This window comes from Hemiscyllium ocellatum, chromosome 32 (genome assembly GCF_020745735.1).
Source record: "Hemiscyllium ocellatum isolate sHemOce1 chromosome 32, sHemOce1.pat.X.cur, whole genome shotgun sequence".
NCBI lineage: Eukaryota > Metazoa > Chordata > Chondrichthyes > Orectolobiformes > Hemiscylliidae > Hemiscyllium > Hemiscyllium ocellatum.
In genome coordinates this window covers 44049614-44077199 of record NC_083432.1, presented here as the reverse complement: position 1 = coordinate 44077199, position 27586 = coordinate 44049614, and the positions used below count along the sequence as shown (strand labels likewise).

The 27586-nt window shown below is 45.2% G+C and overlaps 1 protein-coding gene across 1 annotated transcript in view; it reads right to left on the bottom strand.

Moving 5' to 3' along the window:
- LOC132830767 (plexin domain-containing protein 1-like) overlaps positions 1–27586 on the bottom strand; it is a 288265-nt gene that overhangs the window by 142082 nt on the left and 118597 nt on the right. Inside the window, exons 4-5 of the mRNA XM_060848606.1 lie at positions 27295–27364; positions 6383–6505 (exon numbers count right to left, since the gene is read on the bottom strand). Coding sequence (XP_060704589.1) covers positions 6383–6505; positions 27295–27364 — 193 coding nt within the window. The remainder of the gene's footprint in view (positions 1–6382; positions 6506–27294; positions 27365–27586) is intronic.

Genomic DNA, 27586 nt, shown 5'->3' with positions numbered 1-27586 from the left:
AACCTACATCCAAAACCTCAACCTGAGCTACAAATCTTTTCAAAACTCACTAAGACATGAGTTTCAGACCCACAAGAATGTGGTTGACACATAACTGCTTTCTGAAATGACCCTGGTGAGACACCCAGTTCATGGGCAATGAGGGATGGACAAAAAAAGCAAATATTTCTGACTGGAAAAGAATATTTAAAAAATAAAGTGCAATTGTTCATTATTTATGGCCTACATAAATAGGTCATATTTGTCCTAATTTGTGAGGCTATGTAAAGGTCATTGGGTGGGTTTGCAGAATGAAAAGACAGCAGCAACAAAACTAATATTGGAGTCAAAACTAATATTGGAGTCACCAAAGCCCAGAAGGTATAACATGTGCTGAACAATGATCTGTCAAAGGCACACAGAGAGGTTTTTCCAGCATATTACCCCAAAGATACTACAGCAACTCATTTCCCTATGTTAGCGGGATGACTGGGATCATTAAACTCAACATGGAATAGGGACTGAACTCAGGACATTCTTAGTCTTCAGAGCTTAGCTGCTCCCTGCCTTAACCAGTTGAGAGTCGATGCCATTTATAATTAGCCCACTGATCTCAACACATGGTTTTAATATCTCACAGATGTACTGGAGCAATTAGGCAAGAGCTTTAGGGATTACACAACTTAAAAAAAATTGTTTTTTTTGAAAAGTTCCAGGATTGTGCAATTATATCTACTGAAATCGATATTACTCAAAAGAAATGCCCTGTCCTTTAAAAGAAAAATACTTGAATACATCAGAATCATTCCGTTTTCTGGAACTGGTGAAATGGCAGACTCACTGAACCCAGTCAGTGTGGCTGCTCATTTCTTTTTTTCACTTTATTGACCGCTTTTCGCACTCCAGCCCCTTCGGTCATGGTGATGTCATCGCGCTCCCAGCCAGGGAATGTGGAGCCTCCTTGTTTGAAGAGTAAAACATGAGTCAGCCTCTGGAGTGTTTCAATACACTTTGCAGGTGGAACAAACTAGTTATGACAAGAGACTCAGCGGGAGATAAAATAAAACGTTCCTCGAGGAGATTATTAAAGAAGATATTTTAGCCTTTTGAGGTTTGTTTTAACCTTAGGTGCCGATTTTAGTTAATTATAACCGGTTCCCACTTTTTGATAGGGATCTAGCACATGGTGATCCAGGTTGTATAGACTTTTGGTCAATCCACATTTACCTTTGGTTTTGTGCACCTGTGCTTCAGGAAGGGTGTACCAGATTTTCAGAGGAGCAACCAAAAAGCTTCAATAATGTTGGTTTCTAGGGTTCCATGCACTGGATCCCTATCAAAAAGTAGGAACCGGTTATAATTAACTAAAATGAGAACTGATTACATAAACTTGGCTTGTATTTCTTTTTAATGTTGCAAATTGAGGCATTGATCCGAATGAGCTGCTTCAAGAGTTTTAAAAGGTTTTGACAAGGGAGATATGCATCAACTATTTTCTCTGATGGGAAATCAAAACCACAGGAGCTTAATTACAAAACAAGCGTCTGTCCATTCAGGAGCAAAGTCAGGAAACTCGCTTCCAAACAAAGACTTGTGGAAATCAAGAATTAACTGCTCCAAATGATGTGAATACTGGACAATTAGAGCCTTCACGATTGAGCTTGATCAAGATTTGTTAAGTATTGGCATCGAAGATAGGAAACTGGAGTTGATTTCCAAATCAATCATAAAGCACAGAGCTGGCTTGAGAGGCTTGAATGATTGACACTTTTTTTTTAGATTAGATTAGATTACTTACAGTGTGGAAACAGGCCCTTCGGCCCAACAAGTCCACACCGACCCGCCGAAGCGCAACCCACCCATACCCCTTACCTAACACTACGGGCAATTTAGCATGGCCAATTCACCTGACCCGCACATCTTTGGACTGTGGGAGGAAACCAGAGCACCCGGAGGAAACCCACGCAGACACGAGGAGAACGTGCAAACTCCACACAGTCAGTCACCTGAGGTGGGAATTGAACCCAGGTCCCTGGCGCTGTGAGGCAGCAGTGCTAACCACTGTGCCACCGTGCCGACACTTGTTCCTATGTTTCAGTGTTCATCAGATTATTGCCCTTACAGCAAGATCTTTCCCTCGCAGTTTTTTATTTGGGCAGTCTGAGTTGAGGAATTTAATTAATAAATTGGCATTTTCTCAATTTCCGTCCTCTTATCTGTCCACGAAGGGACTCAACAAATAAAACCACAATTCATTGAACACCTGCCAACAGACAACAGCTCATTGTATGATGTTTACAATTGGTGGAGACATTAATTTTGAAAATAAAAGAGGATAATTATTTTTGCATTTGTATTTCAGCAGGGGGCAATGCCCAATTCAGGAATCACTGGGAGGTAACATAGGAATTCCCATCATGCCCTCTCCATCTGGCTCTTCCATGCCAGATGTTCAAATTCCTAAAACTCTTAAGCATACTGTGCTTGCCTTTATTGGTCAGGAAATTGAGTGCAAGAGTCAAGATGTGATGTTGCAGCTTTGTAAGACTTTGGTTAGGCCACACTTAGAGTATTGCATTCAGTTCTGGTCACCACACTACAGGAAGGATGTAAAGGCTTTGGGGAGAGTGCAGAAGAGGTTTACCAGGATGCTGTCTGCATTAAAGGGCATGAGCTACAAGGAGAGGCTTGAAAAACTTGCATTGTTTTCTCTGGAGCTGCGGAGGCTGAGGGGAGACTTGATAGAAGTCCATAAAGTTATGAGATGCACAGATAGGATTGACGGTCAGAATCTTTTTCCCAGAGTTGAAATGTCTAAAACTAGAGGGGCATGCAATAAAGGTGAGAGGGGGAAAGTTGAAAGGAAATATGAGGGGCAAGTGTTTTACACAAGAGAGTGGGAGGCGTCTGAAACACGCTGCCAGGGATAGTAGTGGAAGCAGATATGACAGGGGCATTTAAGGGACTTTTAGATAAGCAAATTAATATGCAAGGAATGGGGGGATAAGGACTAAGAGAAGGCAAAAGGGATGACTTTAATTTGGTGTCACTTTCATCACAACATAATGGGCCAAAGGGCATGTTCCTGTGCTGTACAGTTCTATTACACGTCAGAGATTAAACTCATAACCTCTGAGTTGTTGTTGTAGAACAACAGAAACTAAGCTCATGAACCTCTTGTTTTTCCTCCATTTTTGACATGCCTGTACTTTCCCGTCCCAGTAAGGTAGACTGGCTGAATTCCACCTCCCCCTCCTTCTGTCACCAAGAAGAGCTGAGGTCAGCCATAGCAGTCACCACTCACTGTCTGTGTGGCAGAGGGAAAAGCCTGGATCATGTGGACCTATTCCACAAGGACCAGATGGGAAGATCTTTACTCCCCAGACCCAGTTCAACACACATACCGGTCCAACTCATCATGTAGATACTTTATTAGGCAACTGGTTCAGACATGTGAGCTTATGCCTCCAGAGCAGGTGGGACTTGAACCTCCTAGCCTTAAGGTAGGAGGCTACCACTGCACCACATGACTCCTCAAGGTCATTGTGTTTATGTCAAAATGAAGGTCCATTCAGACCAGTGCATTCATAGAGTCATAGAATCCCTACAGTGAGGAAACAGACCATTTGGACCACCAAGACCCTCCGAAGAGCATCCTACCCAGACCATTTTCCCTACCCTATTCCTTTGACCCTGCATTTCCCCATGGCTAATCCATCTAACCTGCACATTCCTGGACACTTTGGGAAATTTAGCATTGCCAATTCACCTAACCTGCAAATCTTTGCACTTCATTTCCAAGGGTTATTGTTCATCACCGTTTTCTCCAACTGCAGTGTTGGTACCCATTTTCATTCTCTCTGAGAGCCATTTCATTTTGAACTGGAATGCTGGCTCAATCTGGAAAACTCAGCCGTGATTCAATACCTGTTCGTTCTCTCCCAAAGCTGCACAGTTTATGCTGTTCCAAAAATGTCACTTTGCACTAAAAGGGGAAACGCAGAGCAGTTCGTTGAGGGCACGTCACCACCAACAAAACAATCTCTCGTGTAGTTTGCAGACAAAGTGGGTGAAGGCTAAGAGTCAAAGTGTAAATCTCATCAACATGTCTGGCTTCTCCTTTACTGAATAAATCTCCCTTGTCTAAAAGGCGGCAGGATTACATCTTGCAAACTGGACTTAGACTATAGCTGCATTGCTATTCTCTCCAGTCATGTCTGGAATGCAGTAACCCTAAAAGCTTGAGCAGTTGTTTCTACTGGATTCACAGAACACCAGACAGATGGGTGAGAGAGTGAGGCTATGTTGCTCTTTAGTCAACCATAACACATACAGAAATACAGACACACAGAGGTTTCACTAGGTGGATTGTTCCAATCACAGACACAGTCCAGACATCACAGCTAGCAACAGCGAGGTGGAAAGTAAATTCCTATTTATAACTCTGCTTTTGCTATGTTTCCAACTGAAAATAAAATTGCACATGAAACTCAAAAACTTAACACAGATTTCCCTAGAAATAAATAATTCAAAATTACTTTATGTTTGTCTTTCCCTCAGCACATGAATTCTTGCACATTCAGTTCTCTAACCTTCCGCTCAACCCAGTCCAATATCTCAATTAGAATCAGTCCTACATCTCTATTACAGGATTGTAATCCAGCCAGATGGTCAACTCCAGTCCTCTCCATACAAATTCCCTCCCCAAACACTCATATGCGTCTTTTAAAATAAATTATTTGTGAGATATGGACATCCCTGGCTGATCAACATTTATTGACTGTCCCTAGTTGCCCCTTGAGAAGGTGGTGGTGAACTGGTGCACTCTTGTATTGTAGGTAGACCCACAATGCCTTAGAGAGAGGGAATTCCAGGATTTTGACTCAATGAGAGTGAAGTGGGTCAAGAGTGTGGTGCTGGAAAAGCACAGCCGGTCAGGCAGCATTCAAGGAGCAGGAAAATCGATGTTTCAGGCATAAACCCTTCATCAGGAATAAGCTCCTACACCAGTAACAGTGAAGGAACGGTGATACACTTCCAAGGCAGGATAGAGAGTGGCTTGGAGGGGAACTTGCAGGGGATTGTGTTCCCATCTATTTGCCATCCCTGTCCATGTAGAGTGAAGTGATAATGGGTTTGGAAGGTGCTGTCTAAGGGGAATTGGCAGATTTCAGCAGAGCATCTTGCAGTTAATACACACTGCTGCTTCTCAGCATCAGTGGTGGAGGGATTGGATGTTTGTGGATGTAGTGCCAATCAGGTGGGCTGCTGTTTTGGATGGTATCAAGCTTCTTGAATGTTGTTGGAGCTGCACTCATCCGGGCAAGTGGGGAGTATTCTATCACACCCCTGCCTTCTGTCTTGTCGATGATGGACAGGTATTGGAGATTCAGGAGGTCATCACTCACCGCACTATTCCTAACCTCTGACGTGTTTTTTTTGTATCTATTGCATTTATGTGGTGAGTCCAGTTGAGTTTCTGGTCAATGGTAGCCCCCAGAATGTTGATACTGGTGATTCAGTGATGGTAACACTATTAAATGTCAAGGGGCAGTGTATCTTATTGGAGATGGTCATTGCCAGGCATTTGTATGGCATGAATGTTACTTAGCACTTGCCACACCAAGCCTGGATATTGTCCAGATCTTGTTGCATTTGAACACAGGCTGCTTCAGTATCTGAGGAGTTGTGAATGGTGCTGAACATCATGCAACCATCTGCAAACATCCCCACTCCTGACCTTATGATGGAGAGAAGATAATTTATAAAGCAGCTGAAGATGGTGAGGCCTAGGACACTACACCGAGGACCTCCTGCAGAGATGTCCTGGAGTGAGATGACTGACCTCTAACAACCAGAATCATCTTCCTTTGTATGACTTAAACCAGCAGAGAGTTTGCTCCATGGTACCCACTGATTCTAGTTGGGCAACATGTGGTTGAAAGTGGCTTTGATGTCCAGGGCTATGACACTCAACTTCCCTCCTATACCATACTGCATCCTGATCAGTGGTCTGCTCTGAAATGCTGGATCTCCGTTAGTAGTTCACTGTCCATATATACTGTCTAATCTCTTAACTGTTGTCTGAATTTTCTCTCTTATTTTTAGAATTCCTGTTCCTGGTCACTATCTACAAATTTGCTGATAGTTATGTGGAGTTTGGATCAGAACTGGATCCAGTCTCAGTATAATATCCTGCAGGTTAACCTTCAGTATTTAAACTGAAGTGAGAAGAATAAGCATAGAGGCGAGGCGTGAGTGTTTGCCTGGAAATCTCTGGCAATTGTGGCCAATTTATGAGGCCCAGAGAAGTAGAACAAAAGAACACCCTAATGTGCACACCTATCTGTGACTCTTAAACACTGCACATCCCATACCAACCAAAGTGGTAACAAAAATCTACCATTATCGAAGTATCTGATGGTGGAATTCCTGGAGTAACTGGGATCGAAGTTCGCCATGAGTGGGGCTATGTACTGAGTGGCAGTCAGCATCCTGTGGATAACGTCCCCAGTGAATATAAAACCTGGAAAAATAAGAATGAGATACATTAGAGGCCATTGTAATTCCTGATATTCTCAGAGTAATTGTTTTATGGGAGTTGCTTTGTTTAGGAGGGTGTGGAATGACAGCAGCATGAATTAGAACAAGATCCCACACTGTTTCAGTGTCAACTTATACATTTCAAGCAGTTCTTTTCTGGAACTGGATATTTTGCTTTCGCTTCCACCAGATTTTTCGTTGTTTCTATGTAGCATCGCTGAGGGCAAAAAAACCGAACGTAATGCTTCCCAGAAAATGCTAACACTCTTTTGCATTTTAGTTTGTCCCCCTTTCTGTAAATAGGGGAGAAAGTGTCCAATAGTGATAGAATGATCGAGTCATACAGCACGGAAACAGACCCTTCAGTCCAACCAGCCCATGCCGACAATAATCCAAAACAATTCCCATCTGCCTGTGCTTGGCCCATATCCTTCCAAACATTTCTGTTCCATATACTTACCTAAATGTAACACGCATCCACCACTTCCTCTGGAATTTCATTCCACACATAGATTGCTCTACGTCAACAAATTGCCTCTCATGTCTTTTTAAAATCTTTTGCTGCTTCCCTTAGTCTTGAACTCCCCCACATCGTAGGGAAAAGACATCTGCTATTCATCTTATCCATATCCTTCGCATTCCTGTCAAACTCTCAATGTCATCTCTCACTCCCTTAAACTCCAATGAGAAAAGGCTCAGCTTTTTGTACCTTTGTATTTTTTTTTTGCATTTGCTATCCATTGGATTTGGGAGGCATAGGGAAGACCAAGGTTTCTTGTCCATCTCTAATGGCATTGAACAAAATATTTTCCTTAGCTGCTTCAGAGGCAGGAAAGAGTGAACTGGGGAAAAAAAAATCTAGACCAGAACAAGATAAAGATGACAGATTTCCCTCCCTCAAACCCACTCATGTTCCAGCTGAGTTTATGTCAATAGTTTCATGATTCCATTGTGGAGATGAGTTTCAATTTTGTTTACTGGCTCTAAGTTCCACTCACTGAAGATTATATTTTAGATTAAATTCCCGACAGTATGGAAACAGGCCCTTCAGCCCAACAGGTCCACACCCATCCTCCGAACAGTAATCCACCCAAACCCATTCCCCTATATTTACCCCTGAGTAATGCACCTAACACTATGGGCAATTGAGCATGGCCAATTTGCCTAACCTGCGCATCTTTGGACTGTGGGAGGAAACCGGGGCACTCGGAGGAAACTCATGCAGACATGGGGAAAGTGTACAAACTCCACATAGACAGTCACCTGAGGTGGGAATCGAATCTGGGTCCCTGGCGCTGTGAGGCAGCAGTGCTAACCACTGAGCCACTGTGCCGCTCCATAGTTTTAATACAGTGAACCTGTGTCGCCAGAACATTAACTGGGGCTTTGGATTATAGAGGAACCTCGATTAACCGAAGGACACGGGTAGGGAATATTTCGTTTGGTTATTCAAATGCTGGATAATCGAATACCAGATAACAGTTAGACAAGCGTCGGAACCCTGCAATCTTGTTTGGATAATCCAAAATTCAGTTAATCGAATGTCAGATAATCGAGGTTCCTCTGTACTGGCACAGAGACATTTACCAGTCACAGTCCAAGAATACAGGGTAGAAGATTTAAGAAAGTGGAGAAGGTATAAGATGTGGAGAAATGTCTTCACCCAGAGAATGGTGAGCCCACAGAATTTCCCACCATGGAAAACAGACAAGGTTAAAGCATTGGTATGATTTCAAGAGGGAGTTTGATATAGCACTTCGGGTGAAAATGATCAAAGGATGGGGGGGGGGGGGGGGGGGGAGAAGCAAGAAGATATTAAATTGGATGATCAGCCATGATCATAATGAATGGCAGAGCAGGCTGTAGAGGACCTGAATGGCCTACTCCTGCTCCTACTCTCTATGTCTCTTGGTAACTGCGCCACCAGCTCCCAGTTTATTCGGTAGGTGTTCCACTGCACTGATTGCAGGGTTGGAGGCTCTGGATGAATATGAACTGGGGAGACCGGAATGGATGAAATGTGGAGCTGGGAAAAGCACAGCAGGTCAAGCAGCATCAGAGGAGCTGGGGAGTCGACATTTTGGGCATAAGCTCTTCATCAGTCTTGATGAATGGTTCCAACCAGAAACATCAACACCACTACTCCCCTGATGCCGCTTGACCTGTTGTGTTTTCCCAGCTCTACACTTTACCCCTTCTGACTTCCCAGCATCTGCAGTCCCATCTGCAAACAGGGAGGCCCAACAGGAAATGTCTTGCAGACCAGAAATGTAAGTGAGGATGGGGAGCAGAGTCACATGCTGGGCGGGTGAGCTACTCGTTTTAAATCGTGCCTTTTTAATGTGTGTCCCCAAGTAACTAGAGGCAAGGAAGAAACACTTGCAACTATCCAGCACTTCCCAGCCACTGGAGTGATTTCGAACCAATGAGTTACTTTTTGGGTTGTAGTCACTGCTGTATTGTAATAGCCCAAAGTGCACACAGTAAGGTCCCAGAAACAGCAATATGGTAATGAACAGGTAATCTGCTTTATAGTGTTGATGGGGAAATAAATAATGATCCAGAACAAACTCCACTGCTCCCTTTCAAAACAGAGCCCTAGGATCATTTGTATCCACCTCAATCAGGCAGACAGCGAATCAGCTTAACATCTCTCTTCAGACCTGTACTCCCTCAATGCTATACAGAGGGGGGCAGTGTCATTGTGATAATGTCAATGGGCTAGTGATTCAGAGGCCCCAAACTAATGCTCTGGGGCTAGGGGCTCAAATGTTGGACGCTGAATTGAAGTTCGATAAAACATGAATTTAAAAGCTAGTCTAACAACAACCTTGCAACCACTGTAACCATCCATTCGGTTCCCCTGTCACCTTTAAGGAAGCAAATCTGCCATCCTTATCTGTTTTGCCCCACCTGTGGCTCCAGACCATACAGTAATGTGGTTGGCTTTTAACCGCCCTCTGACGGGGCTCAGCAAGCTACGCAGTTCAAGGAGACCTACGAAGGGGAACAAATGCCAGTCTTGCCAATGGTGCCCATGTCCATGAAAGAATAAAGAAGCCTTCAATTTTGTACTCTAACTGCAGAGCTGGACTCTAATTTAGAACCTTAAGACTCAGAGGTGTGAGTGTCACTCACTGAGAGCAGTGATGTTCATTGAGTTGCTACTTACCACGAAACTGACAGTGCCATGTGGTTTACATGAACAAGCCTGAAGGGTTAACAGGAATAGCCTACATTGAAATTTTGAAACACTTACACATTCATACAGTTACAGAGGTCTTTAAATGTAGAGCTCTAACTAATGCCATGACCACAAGGTCCCTAAAACTGCCAACTGTTCATTCTTGTCAGAATACAGTTACTTGAAGATGAAACAATTTGCTAAATGGTCTCTGTTTTACATTTTGGTAAATTACATCAGATGCAGCATTTTAAAAACCCCTTCTCCAAATTAAATAATGGTTCGGGAGTCCACCAGGCAACAAGGGGCTGGCACACTGCTACTCCAGAATCAACATTAATGTTCCCCATCTGTGGAGAGAGCACAACCTTCAGATTGGCGGGCAGCTCTGTAGACTCAGCAGCGCCTGGTTCAAGCAGTGGCCACAGCTGGGACTACAGGCAGAGTCCGAACAAGAGGATAACATGGAGCCAGTATTTAAGGGAAGAAAATGTGTTGCTGGAAAAGTGCAGCAGGTCAGGCAGCATCCAAGGAACAGGAAATTTGACGTTTCGGGCATAAGCCCTTCATCAGGAATGAGGAAAGTGTGTCCAGCAGGCTAAGATAAAAGGTAGGGGGGAGGGACTTGGGGGAGGGGCGATGGAGATGTGATAGGTGGAAGGAGGTTAAGGTGAGGGTGATAGGCCGGAGTGGGGTGGGGGCGGAGAGGTCAGGAAGAAGATTGCAGGTTAGGAGGGCGGTGCTGAGTTCGAGGGATTTGACTGAGACAAGGTGGGGGGAGGGGAAATGAGGAAACTGGAGAAATCTGAGTTCATCCCTTGCGGTTGGAGGGTTCCCAGGCGGAAGATGAGGCGCTCTTCCTCCAACCGTCATGTTGTTATGGCCTGGTGATGGAGGAGTCCAAGGACCTGCATGTCCTTGGTGGAGTGGGAGGGGGAGTTAAAATGTTGAGCCACGGGGTGGTTGGGTTGGTTGGGCTGGGTGTCCCAGAGGTGTTCTCTGAAACGTTCCGCAAGAAGGCGGCCTGTCTCCCCAATATAGAGGCGGCCACATCGGGTGCAGCGGATGCAATAGATGATGTGTGTGGAGGTGCAGGTGAATTTGTGGCAGATATGGAAGGATCCCTTGGGGCCTTGGAGAGAAGTAAGGGAGGAGGTGTGGGCGCAAGTTTTGCATTTCTTGTAGTTGCAGGGGAAGGTGCTGGGAGTGGAGGTTGGGTTGGTGGGGGGTGTGGACCTGACGAGGGAGTCACGGAGGGAGTAGTCTTTTCAGAATTCTGATAGGGGAGGGGAGGGAAATATATCCCTAGTGGTGGGGTCCGTTTGGAGGTGGCGGAAATGACGGCGGATGATACGCTGTATATGGAGGTTGGTGGGGTGGTAGGTGAGAACCAGTGGGGTTCCGTCCTGGTGGCGGTTGGAGGGGCGGGGCTCAAGGGCAGAGGAGCGGGAAGTGGAGGAGATGCGGTGGAGGGCTACTCCTTTAGTTTGGAGGAAGTGGGAGGATTGGAAAGAGAAGTTGTTCAGGGTGAGGACCAGTTCAGTCCGTCGAAGGAGGGTGTCAGTGGAAGGGTACTGGTTGGTACGGCAGGAAAGGAAGAAGCGGAGGGCTTGGAGTCCTTCGTGATGGGGGATGGAGGTGTACAGGGACTGGATGTCCATCGTGAAGATAAGGCGTTGGGGACCGGGAAGCGAAAATCATGGAGGAGGTGGAGGGCGTGGGTGGTGTCTCGAACGTAGGTGGGGAGTTCTTGGACTAAGGGGGACAGGACCGTGTCGAGGTATGCGGAGATGAGTTCGGTGGGGCAGGAGCAGGCTGAGACAATGGGTCGGCCGGGGCAGTCAGGTTTGTGGATTTTGGGCAGGAGGTAGAAACGGGCGGTGCGGGGTTGTTGTACTGTGAGGTTGGAGGCGGTGGATGGGAGATCCCCTGAGATGATGAGGTTATGGATGGTCTGGGAGATGATGGTTTGGTGATGGGAGGTGGGGTCATGGTCAAGGGGGCAGTAGGAGGAGATGTCCGCGAGCTGGCGTTTGGCCTCAGCGGTATAAAGGTCGGTGCGCCAAACTACTACCGCGCCTCCCTTGTCTGCCGGTTTGATGGTGAGGTTGGGGTTGGAGCGGAGGGAGTGGAGGGCTGCACGTTCCGAGGGTGAGAGGTTGGAGTGGGTGAGAGGGGTGGAGAGGTTGAGGCGGTTAATGTCGCGACGGCAGTTGGCTATAAAGAGATCGAGGGCAGGTAAGAGGCCAGCACGGGGTGTCCAGGTGGATGGGGTGTGTTGGAGGCGGAAGAAGGGGTCATCAGAGGGTGGGCGAGAGTCTTAGTTGAAAAAGTAGGCACTGAGGCGAAGGCGGCGGAAGAATTGTTCAATATCTCGCCGCGTGTTGAACTCGTTAATCCGAGGGCGTAGGGGAATGAAGGTGAAGCCTCTGATGAGGGCTGATCTTTCATCCTCAGAGAGGGGGAGGTCTGGAGGGATGGTGAAAACACGGCAGGGATGGGAACTAGGACCTGTTGTGGGACTGGAGCTGGGAGTGGGGGAGTGGTGGTCTCCTCTATACTGGGGAGACAGGCCGCCTACTTGTGGTACATTTCAGAGAACACCTCTGGGACACCTGGACCAACCAACCCAACCACCCCGTGGCTCAACACTTTAACTCCCCCTCCCACTCCACCGAGGACATGCAGATCCTTGGACTCCTCCATCACCAGACCATAACAACATGACGGTTGGAGGAAGAGCACCTCATCTTCCACCTGGGAACCCTCCAACCACAAGGGATGAACTCAGATTTCTCCAGTTTCCTCATTTCCCCTCCCCCCACCTTGTCTCAGTCGAATCCCTCGAACTCAGCACCGCCCTCCTAACCTGCAATCTTCTTCCTGACCTCTCCGCCCCCACCCCACTCCGGCCTATCACTCTCACCTTGACCTCCTTCCACCTATCACATCTCCATCGCCCTTCCCCAAAGTCCCTTCCCCCTACCTTTTATCTTAGCCTGCTGGACACACTTTCCTCATTCCTGATGAAGGGCTTATGCCCGAAACGTCGAATTTCCTGTTCCTTGGATGCTGTCTGACCTGCTGCGCTTTTCCAGCAACACATTTTCAGCTCTGATCTCCAGCATCTGCAGTCCTCACTTTTTACTCGTACATTTAAATGGCAGCCAATTAACTGCTTAATGGCCTCAGAGCGGAAGGGCATATGGATTTTCTAACATCACCTTCACCCATCATAATATGGGAGAATGTGTGGAGGTGGGCAGTAGGTATAGGCCACATATTTGATTTTACACGTTCCCCAAATTAAAAAAATGAGAATAAAGGCTTAAACATTCAGCTCTACACCTTAACCATACTCTTGTAGTTTTTGGAACGAGGCCGGCCAGATGGAAACCTACAGAATATGAGTTCCCTGACTGGGGCTGTTAACCTGATCCAATCAGGGAGCCCTGGCTGACAGATATAAGTGTTAGGGGTTCTGTTCACTCTGAGAGCTGGCTCTGAACTAGCTGGGCTAGTGTCATGTACTGTGCACAATGTATAAATACAGGGGTGACATGGTGATGGGATACCAGCCACCCTGGAATTATTCAACCAGTAGGTGCGCTAAAACCATAGCTCAGTGGTAAACAAACATCCTACACAGTTTCATACTCAGTGCTAGAAATAAGGACGTTCCAGCTTTGATGTCGGATTTTGTGCTGGGTCATTCAGGCATTACAATTATATTCAGTTTTCTTGAGCTAAAGAGAGTCAAAGCAATCAGCCCAGAGTTCCTACTCTTGAGGACAATCCCCAAAATTTACATTTTTTTTCTTTATTCTCGTGAAGACATTACAGAGGGCAGTTAAGAGTCAACCACAATCTGAAGTCATGCGTAGGCCAGATTTGGTAAGGATGGTAGATTTCCTTCCCTAAAAGGATATTAGATTAGATTAGATTAGATTACTTACAGTGTGGAAGCAGGCCCTTCGGCCCAACCAGTCCACACCGACCCGCTGAAGCGCAACCCACCCAGACCCCTACATTTACCCCTTACCTAACACTATAGGCAATTTAGCATGGCCAATTCCCCTGGCCCGCACATCTTTGGACTGTGGGAGGAAACTGGAGCACCCGGAGGAAACCCACAGGTAGAACGTGCCAACTCCACACAGTCAGTCGCCTGAGGCAGGAAAGTGACTCAGATGGGTTGTTAGCAACATCTGATGATAGCTCTCACCAAGACAATTTACCCATTGCAGATTTATTAACTGGACTTGAATTCCAACTTGATGGTGTTGATCTCCTGATCCTAGAGAATTAATCTAGGGCTTTAGATTATGAGGCCTAAGACGTTGCTGCTAATCCATCATCTCCAAAGCTACTGCACTCGGATGGTGTTTGAGAAAATGTTCAGAATTGGCATTCTGAGTGTTGCAGTTGGACAGCTTGCTAATGGTCAATGATTAGGCTGACCTTTGCCCTTTGAAAGATTTGACACAGGCACAAATCAGCCGATTGCGAGTCAGTGTTAGCTGGTGCCTAGAAAATGGAATGTGAACATTGCTTCAAAGTTAAAATGGGAGGAAAGGAATCTTTGTGACTGTCAGTGATTTCTGAACCTTATCTTAAGCACCACATCTTTGTTTCCAAGAAAGCCAATTTCACACTTTAGGACCTTGAACTATAAACACAACACTGACAATTAAATCAGTGTATCTGCACAGAGCACATTGCTTTTAATGGGCAACTCTCCCAGTACACAACACGACAGGTACCCTCTGATGCTGAACACTTGGTTGCCTGCCAGGCTATCAGCAGGACCTCGCCGTAGGCCACCAATTAACAACAGAGGAAGACATCAAGATGGTGTACATTATGCAGGAGAACAAGATCGTATTGAAGGAAAGTTTTCTCTGCTTTGCTCCCTGCTAGTAAAATTTTAACTGCCCTGTCAATCTGCTCTCAGTGTTTGTAAGTACAAAGAAGCAAAGTTGTTGCGGCCGTGAGGATCCCACGAAACATGGGATGAGACAATAATAACGTGCTTTTATATAGAGCTGAGAAACTAGTAAAAACAACAGCCCAAGGCACTTCACAGCAGCATTACCGGATAAAACATAATACTGATCCATTTACAAGGCATTTTAACGGCCTTCAGGCTTCCTGATCCCAATAGTTATGAGGCCTTGTTTATGTTAAATGCTAAGCCTTTGTGAGGCTCATTTACACCTGCCTGATCTTCCTCAAGGTGACCAATGAAGTCACCATCTCCACAACTCCAGTCCAGCTCACAGAGTGCAAATAGGGAAAGTGGAGGGGAGAATGTGGGGCTTCAGGAGAGCGAAGGTGAGAATTTGGGAGAGCTGGCACTGCCATTATAGGTGGAAGAAGGTGAGGATACATCAAGATAAAGGACCAATTTCAAAAGAAAGGGTTAAATTAAGAAAGACCAAAACTTGCAGGTCATCTCTGTGTCTGGGGGAGTCCCACTTCCAGAATGGTTCATCCATTGGCTCCAGCTAAGGGTCAGGGAGGTCACAGAAACTGTGCTGACACCTGCTCTCCCCTTCACCCTGATGACTGTTGGGGGGGGTCATCTCCAACCATCTTCCTCAGTGGGGTACCATGTTCTCAGCAGAGGTGCAGTGTGGGCTGAACAACTACCTTTTGGAAGATTCCAGGACATCATCAAATTGCCCCTGTAGCAAAAGAGTCACCATTAACTGGTTACTTGCCCCTGCCTGACTCCCACCTTCAACAACATGCTCGGAGGTGGGATAGTATCACACTGACCCCAAGGGGTCAGTTTGTTGAACTACACACCCTTCAACTCCAACACAGCCTCTGCCAGATGGAGACTACATCTGTCAGGGCACCTTCACCAAGAACCAGAGAACCCCTACAGCGTGGGAGCAGTCCATTCAGTCTGCACCGACCGTGCAAACAGCATTCCACCCACACCCACACCTATCCCTGTAAGCGTGCATTTCCTATGGCTAGCACACCTATCCTGCACACTATGGGCAATTTAGCAAGGCCAACCCACCTAACCTGCACATCTATGAGCTGTGGGAGGAAACCAGGGCATCCGGAGGAAATCCTCATAGCAAATGTGCAAACTCTATACAGACAGTTGCCCAAGGCTGGAATTGAACGTGGGTCCCTAGAGTTATGAGGCAGCAGTGCTAACCACTGGGCCACCAAACCACCCAAGGAGCTAGGTCTAGAGAATAACCTTATAAAAAAGAGCAAAGAAAGAGAGAGGAAGAGAAGCAGTGAGGTTTAAGGACGGAATTCCAGAGATGTGACAACTGAAGGCACTGAATATCACAGGAATTGTAATTGTAATTGGAATTGAAGGAGTAAGAGTTCCTGAGGGCTGATGGGGGCTGTAGGAAGCTACAGAAATAGGACAGGGAGTGGCAAGGAGAGAATTCAAACAAGAAACTATCAGATATCCAATCTTCTTTGTTTATCCTCATACTTGATCTGGTAGCCTTGCGATGAATAAGATAATTATTCATCTTCCTTTTCCTCCAAATTGGAGTTGGAATTTCTACCTTCCGTGGCTTTGGCAGGATTTTTGTGAAATGGTTGATTCATCTCCTTGAGTGAAGAATTTTCTCATGCCAGTTTCTGTGTGGTGAGGAGGATGGCACTTTCCCTTCCCATGTTACTGCTGGCTATAGAAGCTTAACCTGAAGGGGGTTGCTGCTTGAGTTTGAGGATGTGAATTCAATGTAGTTATAGTACACCATGGAACAGCTGTAAATTGGATGAGTTTGAATGGGGAGGGAGAGTGGGGTTGGAGATTGGGGGGAGAGATGGGAGAGAAGATGAGTGAGTTGTTCCTCCCCAGCACGGACTGCGGCAATTTGACACTCCAAATAGGAGGGCAGGCCATTGGCCAGATCTGGGGGTGGGGTTGCTGTCTGGTGTGTAGAAAGTGTTGGGGAGATGGAAACTGAGGACCTGACATCTTTGGCTCCCATCGGGCCATATACTCCATTTGTGCCCTTCCATTCAATTCCTTCTGTCCTAACCATATCTATTTCTATCTCCATGACCTCCTTCAGCCCTGCATCCTTCCGAAAAATGAACAATCCTCAGATTCTGGCTCTCTGGCTCGGATTTCACACCAATGGCATCCCTGCCTCCTGCTTGCTCCTGAAACTCTGGATTTCCCTCTGAATACCTACACCCTCCAGCACTCTCTCAAGGGATTGGTGCTCGGTCCACTGTTTGTCATTCGTATAATCAATGTGGATGAGAATTTGGGAGGCACGGTTAGTAAGTTTGCAGATGCCACCAAAATTGGCGGTAGAATCAACAGTGAAGATACTAATCTAAGATTACAAAGGGATTGAGGAGTGGCACAATGAGTTTACTTTGGATAAATGTAAGGTATTGCATTTTGGTAACTCAAACCGGGACAGGACCTATACAGTAAACGGTTGGGTTCCAGGTAATGCTGTCAAATAGACAGACGTAAGGATTCAGGTACACAGTTCTTTGAAAAGTGCATCATACATAGACAGGGTGGTTAAGAAGGAGTTTACCATGCTTGCCTTCATTGCTCAGACCACTGAGTACAGGAGTTCGGACATCTTGTTGACGTCGTACAGGACGTTGATGAGACCTTTTCTGGATTTTGGAAGTAGGTTTGCTCGCTGAGCTGCAAGGTTCATTTAGACATTTCATTACCTCACTAGGTATCATCAGTGGGCCTCAGGTGAAGCAATACTGAAAATTCCAGCTTTCTATTCATATTTTTGGGTTTCTTTGGGTTGATGATGTCATTTCCGGTGGTGACGTCATTTCCTGTCGTGAAGTCACTTGTTCTTTTTCTGGGAAGTGACTTCACCACAGGAAATGACATCACCAACTCAAAGAAACCCAAACATATAAATAGAAAGCAGGAATTTGCAGCATTGTTTTGCCTGAGGCCCACTGAAGATGTTACCTAATAGGGTAGTGAAACGTCTGGGAAAGAACCTTCTAGCTCAGTGAGCAAACCTAAATCCAAAACCTCAATCTGAGCTACAAATCTTCTCAAAACTCGCGATAACCTTTTCTGGAGTACTGTGTACAGTTCTGGTTGCCCTGCTATAGGAAGGACATTATTAAATTGGAAAGGGTTCAGAATAGATTTGGGAGAATGTTGCTGGGACTAGAGGGTTTCAGTTATAAGGAGAAGCTGGATAATCCACCTAACATTCGGATACCTGGGTGGCACAGTGGCTTCGTGGATAGCACTGCTGCCTCATAAAGCCAGGGAATCCAGATTTAATTCTAGCCTCGGGTGACTTGTCTGTGTGGTGTTTGCACGTTCTCCCAGTGTCTGCATGGGTTTCCTCCAGGTGCTCCGGTTTCCTCCCACTATCCAAAGACGTGCAAGTTAGGTGAATTGCCCATGGTGTTCAGGGATGCATAGGTTGGGTGCAAGGGGATTCCGTTTAGCTCAGTTGGCTGAATTGTTGGTTTATAGAGCATTAAGTTGCCAACACCATGGGTTCAATTCCCATCACCAGTTTGAGGTTACCATGAAGGTCTTTCCTTCTCCACCTCCTTCATTGCCTGAGGTCTGGTGGCCCTCAGGTTAAATCACCACCAGTCAGTCCTCTCTAATAAGAGAGCAACCCTATGGTCTGGTAAGACTATCATGACACAACAACAACAAGACTAGGTGCATTAGTTAGGGGTAAATGTAGAGGAATGGGTTAGTGTGAATTTCTTGGGCCAAATAGCCACACTGTGGGGATTCTATGATCCCTGGACACTGTGGGTAATTTACTATGGCGAATGCACCCCTGCAAAACTTTGGACATGGTCATCAGCAGTTCACATGTTTCTCACCTTCCTCTGCCCTCCCCCACAGAAAGAAAGTAAGAACATTGAGCCTTTGTTGTCCAAGATCTATCGCTCTCCTGAAAATATCAGCCTCCGTTCCGAGCATTAATCGCTTCTGGATTCAAACATTCATAAGATTCCTGGCCCTTTCAGTAAAGGAACTGTCCTCAGTTCATTTCTAAATAATCGACCTTCTATTGACAGATTGTGACTTCTGTTTCTACAGCGCCCAGCTAGGGGACCAGCCTCTAAGCATCTGCATTGACTACTACCCCCTTGGACTGAGGTCATCTCACCACTATCACAGGATTGAGACTGGCTCATCACTTCTGAACACAAGAGTTCGATATTGTTTACAAAATCCCTGCAAGTTTTTTTTTTAGATTAGATTAGACTTACAGTGTGGAAACAGGCCCTTCGGCCCAACAAGTCCACACCGACCCGCCGAAGCGCAACCCACCCATACCCCTACATTTACCCCTTACCTAACACTACGGGCAATTTAGCTTGGCCAATTCACCTGACCCGCACATCTTTGTGACTGTGGGAGGAAACCGGAGCACCCGGAGGAAACCCACGCAGACACGGGGAGAACGTGCAAACTCCACACAGTCAGTTGCCTGAGTCGGGAATTGAACCCGGGTCTACAGGCGCTGTGAGGCAGCAGTGCTAACCACTGTGCCGCCCATTAAGTTAGCTTGGTTTTTTTAACAATAGCTTATATTTGAAGCATAGAGGGATTTTCTGAATTGAAGCAAAAGTCTGAAGATTAAAAGGAAGATGCATAGAGTGATTAGAGTCTACTTTACAGATGCACAGACATTTCCCATTGCTCCTGATAACTGGATTTCCATAATGTCATAGACACAGACTGCTTTGTGCTCACATGACTCTGAGCATTTTGCAATGGCTTTTGGTATTTATTTGGCATTCTGCATCAAAGCTCATTTGATGAATCTGCTGGGGCTCAGCAACTCTCGATGAGTAAGTGGGGCTGTGGGGAGAGGGTGCCTCCTCACCCACGCACTTGCTGCCATGCAATCAGATCTTGGCTACTCTGCATCTTAACTCCACTTACCTGCCATGGATCTAGAATCCTTGTCTAATAAAAATCTATATGTTATTGCGTGGGTCACATCAAGTCATAGAGATGTACAGCACCAAAAGAGACCCTTCAGTACAACTTGTCCATGCTGGCCAGATATCCCAACCTAATCTAGTTCCATTTGCCAGCACTTGGCCCACATCCCTCTCAGCCCTTCCTATTCATATACCCTTTTAAATGCTGTAATTGTACCAATGTCCACCACTTCCACGGTGGCACAATGGTTAACACTGCTGCCTCCCAGTGCCAGATACCTTCCTTGGGCGACTGTCTGTGTGGAGTTTGCAACATTCTCCCCGTGTCTGTGTGGGTTTCCTCCCACAGCCCAAAGATGTGCAGGTTAGGTGAATTGGCCATGCTAAATTGCTGGTACTGTTAGGTGAAGGGGTAAATGTAAGGGAATGGGTCTGGATAGGTTGCTCTTCAGAGGGTCGGTGTGGACACTTGTTGGACCGAAGGGCCTGTAAGCAATCTAATCTAACCTTCCTCTGGCAGCTCATTCTATACATTCCCAGCCCTCTATAACTACAACCGTTTCCCCTATCCCTCTCCTTCTTTCTGAATATAAGGCCAGTGATAAAGTTTGTCACAAGGTCTTTGACTGTACTAGAGAGTGGGTAATTACAGTGAAACCTAAACATTTACACAGCGATTCCAGATCATTCACGGACATGGGCTCTCGCTGTCCCTAGCTGAGGACCGATGAGGACAATTGCAATTAAGTCAAAGCCTGATTTTAACACAGCCTCATTTGAGTGGGAGACAAGTGGTCAAGTGGAGTAAAATGGTGGAGGGTGATTGGGAGGGTCGGTTTGAGGTGGTGAGGTCAGCATCCGTTCTAATAGCCCAGGGTTAAGAACACATTTCGTAAATCAGTTCCCAATCTTTGAGCAGCTCAATTGGTGGAATGTTCAGCGCCTGAGCCGACAGAACAGTTGGCCTTGGAATGTAAGAACTTTCTTGGTTCTGGCAGCATTGTAAGGGCTAGATGCCATTGTTAATGAGAAATTTCACTCCGTTTCAGATTAACACTCTGCGGTTACTACAGAATTAGCACTGTCTCCTCTTTTCCTGGGAACCGTTTGAACAAACACTGTATGAGTTTTCTCATTGTATTTGCCAGTCTGCCATGAAAGATCATACATTGAATTACACAGTTCAGTACACACATGCATTTTACAAATCTTTTGATAACTAAACATTACAGAGGGAGAATTATCCTAGTCTCCATCAACATCCTGCCTGAAGAAACTGCCATTCACATTTTTGTAAAATTGTCATCATAAAGAAAGACACAGGAAGATTTAACTCTTGCCTTCCTACCTCCCACTCCCACTCGCAGCGGGAAACAGGCCTGGATTTGATGATTTAGGTGCCTTTTAAAAGCAGTCGGATGGTTCCAAATTTGGGATTCCTGAACCAATTTCCTGGGAAGGGTGTGAGCCATAGCTCTGACCTGGCCTTTTCCATTCAGAGATCGGGGTGTCGCAATCCTTCACAATTTCCAGCTCTTCTTACAGTCATAATCCATGCCACCTCATGTAAGGTAAATTGCATGGAAAGGTCTGACTGAAATTTCAGAAAGATCTTCCTTCATTCCCCATGTTAGGCTATGCCTCCTCAACATCACCCCCCATTGTCCCCCATTGCCACAATCAGGCTTGGCCAGAGCTCGGAAATCCATTAGAGTGCTGGACCACCTGAGCTCCAGGGGAACCACAGCCTGACTGAAACCTCTGGGGCTCTCTGGTCCTCTTCCTAAGTCAGTAGGTACCAACTGCAGCCTGCACTTAACACCTATCATTGTCGTCTCCCTACCAGCAATTAAAACCATATCTCCAGAACCACCTTTACTCAAGATGAACAGCCTATTCCTCAACTCTTGCTACCTGGATGAAAATCCAGACCACACTTTCCAAGTGACTGGCATCTATTAAACAATGTTCTCACCTATCTATTTATCTTACCCATGCATAGACAGTGAATGTTGGTATATCTTTCATCTCCATCAGCTTTTCTAAGGTGCACGCAATAATTGGGTCAGACAGGGATCTCTGTGTATTGAGCACCTTTCCGGATCTATAATTGCTCAGGTCAACTGCAAAATCCCTTCAGGCGGAGCACTGTTAGAACAAGCAAGGAGAAGCTTTTTCCTCTGGCAAGTCAATTCATAACCAAAGAGCATGGAAATAAAATTATGGACAGGTCAACTAGAGAGGAAGTGGAAAGAAAGTATTTTGACATAGAGGCTTGACAAGATGTGGAACACATTGCCTGAAACATTGGTGGATCAGATTGGGCAGCACGGTGGCTCAGTCGTTAGCACTGCTGCCTCACAGTACCAGGGGACCAGGTTCAATCCCAACCTTGGACAGAAAAGACTGCCTGTGCAGATTTGCATGTTCCCCTCGTGTCTGCGTGGGTTTCTGTCGGGTGCTCTTGTTTCCTCCTGCAATCCAATGATGTGCAAGTTAGGTGTATTGTAATGCTTAAATTACCCATAGTGTTCAGGGATAGCTTGGCTAGGTGGATTAGCCATGGGAGATGCAGTGTTATAGGGATAGGGTAGAAGGTCTAGGTGGGATGCTCTTCAGAGAGTCCATGTGGACTTGGGCTGACTGGCCTGTATCCACACTGTGGGGATTCTATGATGATTTCATAGGGACCTGAACTTGTCAACTAGTTATGACCCAAAGGCAACTCAGTTAGAAAGCTTTGAGTCAAAGAATTGACAGGTGGAACCAATAGACAGATCTTTCAAAGAGATACAATTTGGAGAATAGCTTCCATCAATACTGTAGGATTGTTCTGTCCTGTCATGACAATGGTTGATTATAGAGTGAACGCAGAAATGGGAACCATCATTCTAATTAACAATTCTGAGCATAGCAAGGTTGCAATCGCTTTCACGAGTCAGTGGAACTGCGCAATGTAACAGTTTATTTTTTCTCATTTCTATTAAAAATAATTCCTCAATGTATTTAAGTGTGCCAACCTGCTGCACTTATATAAACACAGCTGAAATGGGTTTATCACCAAAAATCCACATTTTAATTAAAGTTTGCAAACTACAACCTGAGACGAAGCCGATTTTAATTCACAGAAAAGGAGCTTTTTAAAAAAAACTATCCTGAACTGTTCACTTCTTTCATTGCTGTACACCAATCAGGTTTTTTTTGTAAATTTAAATACTTTTGATAAGAAAATGTGTTAAAAATGTGCTGATGGTTTTGGAATTGTTCCATTAACCACTGTATGATGAGTGAATTTCTTTCTCACTCAGACACACACACACGAATAACTTTCATGAAAGCAGAAAGGGCTGGAGAAACTCAGCAGAGCCATACTCGACTCAAGGCTAACTCTATTTCTCTCTTCACAGATGCTACCAATCTTACTGATTTTCTCCAGGATTTTTTGATTTTATTTGCCATGTCCTGCAGCTTTTTGCTTTCATCTATCTTTTCACCCAGAGGGTGGTGCGTGTGTGGAATGAATTGCCAGAGGAAGTGGTAGATGCAGGTATTGTTACATTTAAAAGACTTTCGGGCAGGTACATGAATAGGAAAGGTTTAAAGAGATACGGACCAAATGGTGGCAAGTGAGACTAGTTTAGTTTGGGCATCAATGAATTGGACTGCAGGGTCTGTTTCCATGCTGTATGACTCTATGACCTTCACTCCTGGTTAGAGGGAGAATCAGCCCACTGACTTGCAATCTGTTCCTTTGCCTTCTAATAATTTCATATCTTTATTGCTGTCACTGTGACAATACCAACCCTGAACTTTCACCTGACTGCCAAATATATTGGCCATTGCATTGTTTCCTTTGCTCTCTCAGAGTTTAGCTCGTAACTTCTCAGTTCATTTTTGCTTTGGGTATCAAAAATGAAACAGCTTCTTAGTTGCTTCGTTATTCATTTCATTCTGTTCTATTTATATTCTATTTGAGCAGCAGACTTTAAAACACTATCTTGTACATCTAAGATTAATTTTTTTCTCTTTTCCTGACATTATCTTGAACATGGGATGAATATGAACTACATTTACATCTTCAAAGGTAACAGACATTGAATAGGTCAATAAATTAAGTTAAAAATCACACAACATCCTAGGACAAGCCAAACAGAGACATGCACAAGAATTCCTAGAAGCAGGGCATTCCTACCAGAACTCTATCAACAAACACATTGACTTGGATCCCATTTACCACCCCTAAGAAAAAGAACAGGAAATGACATCACCACAGGAAATGACATCACCAACCCAAGGAAACCTAAACACACTAATAGAAAGCAGGCCATGCCACCAGTGCTTTATTCGGATGCTCACTGATGCTATTACCTAGTATGATGACGAAACATCTGAAAACAAACCTTCCAGCTTAGCAAGCAAACCCACATCCAGGTTCTAGTTCCCATTACACAGGGTCTTTGCTGGATATTTCTTTTTGTGTGAAGTGGAGACAGAGATCCAATTTTAACTCTATGTTAAAAGGTTTGAAGTAAAATAAAATCAAATGCACTAGTGTGCCTAAATATTCAATTCATTAATAAATCTCTCACATCTTCCTCCTTCCCACCACCAACCAGCACAGTGCATTTTCAGATCTACAGCAGTTCCCGATTATGAGCTCTTGATTTCGAGTGCTTGTACATACAATAACAAACCTATACAGGGATGCAATTTTAAACATATCCTGTACTCCTAATGACTACTTTATCACGTCCTGCACTGTTCTGACTTGCCGACGAATTGGCTTTCAAATGGACTCAAGATAGAACCCAGAGACTGCCTGTAATCCTGGCATCACCTGTTAGCAGGTATGCAAGTCAAAACTAACCAACTTAGTCTCTAACACGTTCCTTTAAATTTTGTCTTCCTTCATCAATTGGTTTTAATAACTTGCAGTTTGTGCAGGCTGACAATAGCTTAAAACATCGGACCACACATTGTGATCTCTGAATTCTCTTTTCCATTTTTCCAACATTCAGATGGCCTTTTTTATGACTGTTATTCCAAAACATTTTATCCCAGATAAATAGCTGACTTTACATATTGCGGAATGGTTTCTGTGTTGCAATTTTGCAATTGCAGCCCAATTATGTCCAGAATTCCACTTGCGTTACAGACCAAGCTTCCTCTAACAATGATGAGCACAATCAGAAATATAAGATCTTCCATGAAGCAATGAGATAAAATACAGTTCTCCATCCCATTGAGTTGAATTCCACAATGTATCTAAGTATACTAACCTAGTGCAGCATTAATAATGAACTGAAAATGCAGTTATAACCAAAACCAGGATTTAAATTGAAGTTTCCAATTCACTACCTGTTAGCAGTCTTATTGTAAATGCCTGAAAATAACACTTTAAACAGGTTATACTCAACCATTTGCTACTTTAATTAGCATTCACTAATTGGCTTGTAGTAAATTAACTCCAGACTCCCACAAGGCACAAGTCAGTAGTGTGATGGAATACTCTCCACTTACCCGTATGTGTGCAGCTCCAACAGCCAGGACAAAAAGCTACTTGATGGACATCCCCTGCACCAACTTAAATACTCACTCCCTCTACCACTGACATTCAATGTGTGCCATCTACAAGATGCAATGTAGCAACTCGGCATCATCCTTATACAGCACCTTCCTTATACAGTACTTTCTAGAAGGACAAAGGCTACAAATGCATGGGATCACCAACAACCAAAAGTTCACCTCCATGCAACACACCATCCTAACTTGGAAATATATATCGTTGTTCCTTCACTGTCACTGGGTCAAAATCCTTGTTAACAACAGTGTGGGTGTCTCTAAACCAAATGGTCTGCAGCGATACAAGGCAGCAACTCACCACCGTCCTCTCAAGTGCAGTTAGAGATAGGCAATATGTGCGGGTCTAGGCTGTGAGACCCACATCTTGTGAAAGAATGCAAAAAAAATTGACAAGAGGAAATGTCAATAAAATGCTGGCCAGTGTTTAAGGAAATGAAGGTAACTTGAGAAACCTTCTTGAATCAATGCTGGTTTGCATCGGCAACCTGGCAGTGTGACAAAGGCAGATGAATTGCATGTAATTTTTTTCAAGATGGTGGCGCCAGCACTGTAGGTAGTTCAGGCTCCTGTGCCTGCTGCTCAAGCCAGTGGCATCCATTTCTCTCTTTCCTTTTTGTCTTTTTTCTTTTTCTTTTCTTTCTTCATCGCCAAGGCTGGAGTGGTGTCAGTGGGGCTGTGGCTGCAGCTTTGGCAGTGCTGGTAGGGATTCTCAGCAGTAATGGCAGTGCCCTGAGCAGGGAGCCCTGGGCGGTGGCAGTGCCTGGAATGGGGACTCCTGGCAGTGGTAGGCCCAGAGCCTGGACTCGTGGCAGCAGCAGTGCCTGGAGCAGGGACTCCTGGGAGTGGTAGGCCCGGTGTGTCGACTCCTGGTGGTGGTAGGCCCAGTGCTTTGACTCCTGGTGGTGGTAGGCCCGGTGTGTCAACTCCTGGCAGTGGTAGGCCCACAGTGTTGACTCCTGTCAGTGGTAGGCCCAGTGTGTCGACTCCTGGCAGTGGTAGGCCCGGTGTGTCTACTCCTGGCAGTGGTAGGCCCGGTGTGTATACTCCTGGTGGTGGTAGGCCCGGTGTGTATACTCCTGGTGGTGGTAGGCCCACTGCATTGACTCCTGGTGGTGGTAGGCCCGCTGTGTTGACTCCTGGCATTGGTAGACCCGGTGTGTATACTCCTGGTGGTGGTTGGCCCACAGCCTGGACTCTGGCAATGTCAGTGCCTGGAGCGGGAGTCCTGGTGGTGTTGCTGAGATGGCGGTGGCAGCACCAGAACCATGGTCTCCTGGGGCATTCGCATCACTGTTGCCGTTCCTGGAGTGGACTCCTTGAGGACAGGAACACCTTGCAGGAATCCTGGAGCAGTGCTTGAGATCCCAATTTGAACAGAAGATGGACTCTGCTAAGTCATTTCTTTTATTTTTATCTGTAACTCAAAATGACGCTGGATTGTGGTGTAAACAATACTTTCACTGTATGTTCCAATATATATGTGACAATAAAATCAGTCACTCATTTGAACTGAACCTTAAACTAGTGCGAAATAACTATTGGAAAACTCTAGTGCAAGTCACTGAGCTGATTCATTTCTAATGTGACTGATCACTTTTCCAAATTTCACAGCCTCTCACAGCTATTAATGTTGGCAGAAGGAATGGGGTGTACAGGCAGGCTGTCAGAGGAATCATCAAAGTCTACAGCACAGATGAAAAAACACCCTTTGGCTCATTGAAACCGCACTGGTCAAAAACAAGTACCTAACTATTCTAATCCCACGTGACAACACCCATTTGGTTCATTTAGCTCACCAATAGAATTGAAAAAGCCAAACCCAAAACAGGTTTTGCCTCCCAACACTACGCTCCAAATGAACCGGGCAACTCTGCTTGTTATTTTGGGTGGGGAGTCAATTGCAATCCCTAGTGTAATTATTCTGAAGCCAAATCTTTTTACACAGCACATCTGCGGTCAGCGACTTTGCTGTTATTTGGAGAAATCAAACTCAATTCCAGTCCCGTACCTGACAGAGAAATTCTGATTCCTTGTAAGAAACTGCATTGTGACAAATGTACTCTTTGCCAGCAACATGAGCCACTTACCTCCTGTTGCTATGGTGATCTGGCGCAAATAATGGCCATAGAAAGGGAAATCGAAGGACAAAATCACTCTCTGCAGAAAGAATTGAAATGACAAGTGAGTTCATCACAAACCGCATAAATACAAAAGTAAGTGCATTGATTTTTCAAGTAAAAATGGCCAACTTTAAAAAAAATACTCTTTGTCTTGGAGTCATAGAGATGTACAGCATGGAAACAGACCTTTTGATTCAACCCATCCATGCTGACCAGGTATTTTAAATTAACCTAGCCCCATTTGCCAGCATTTGGCCCA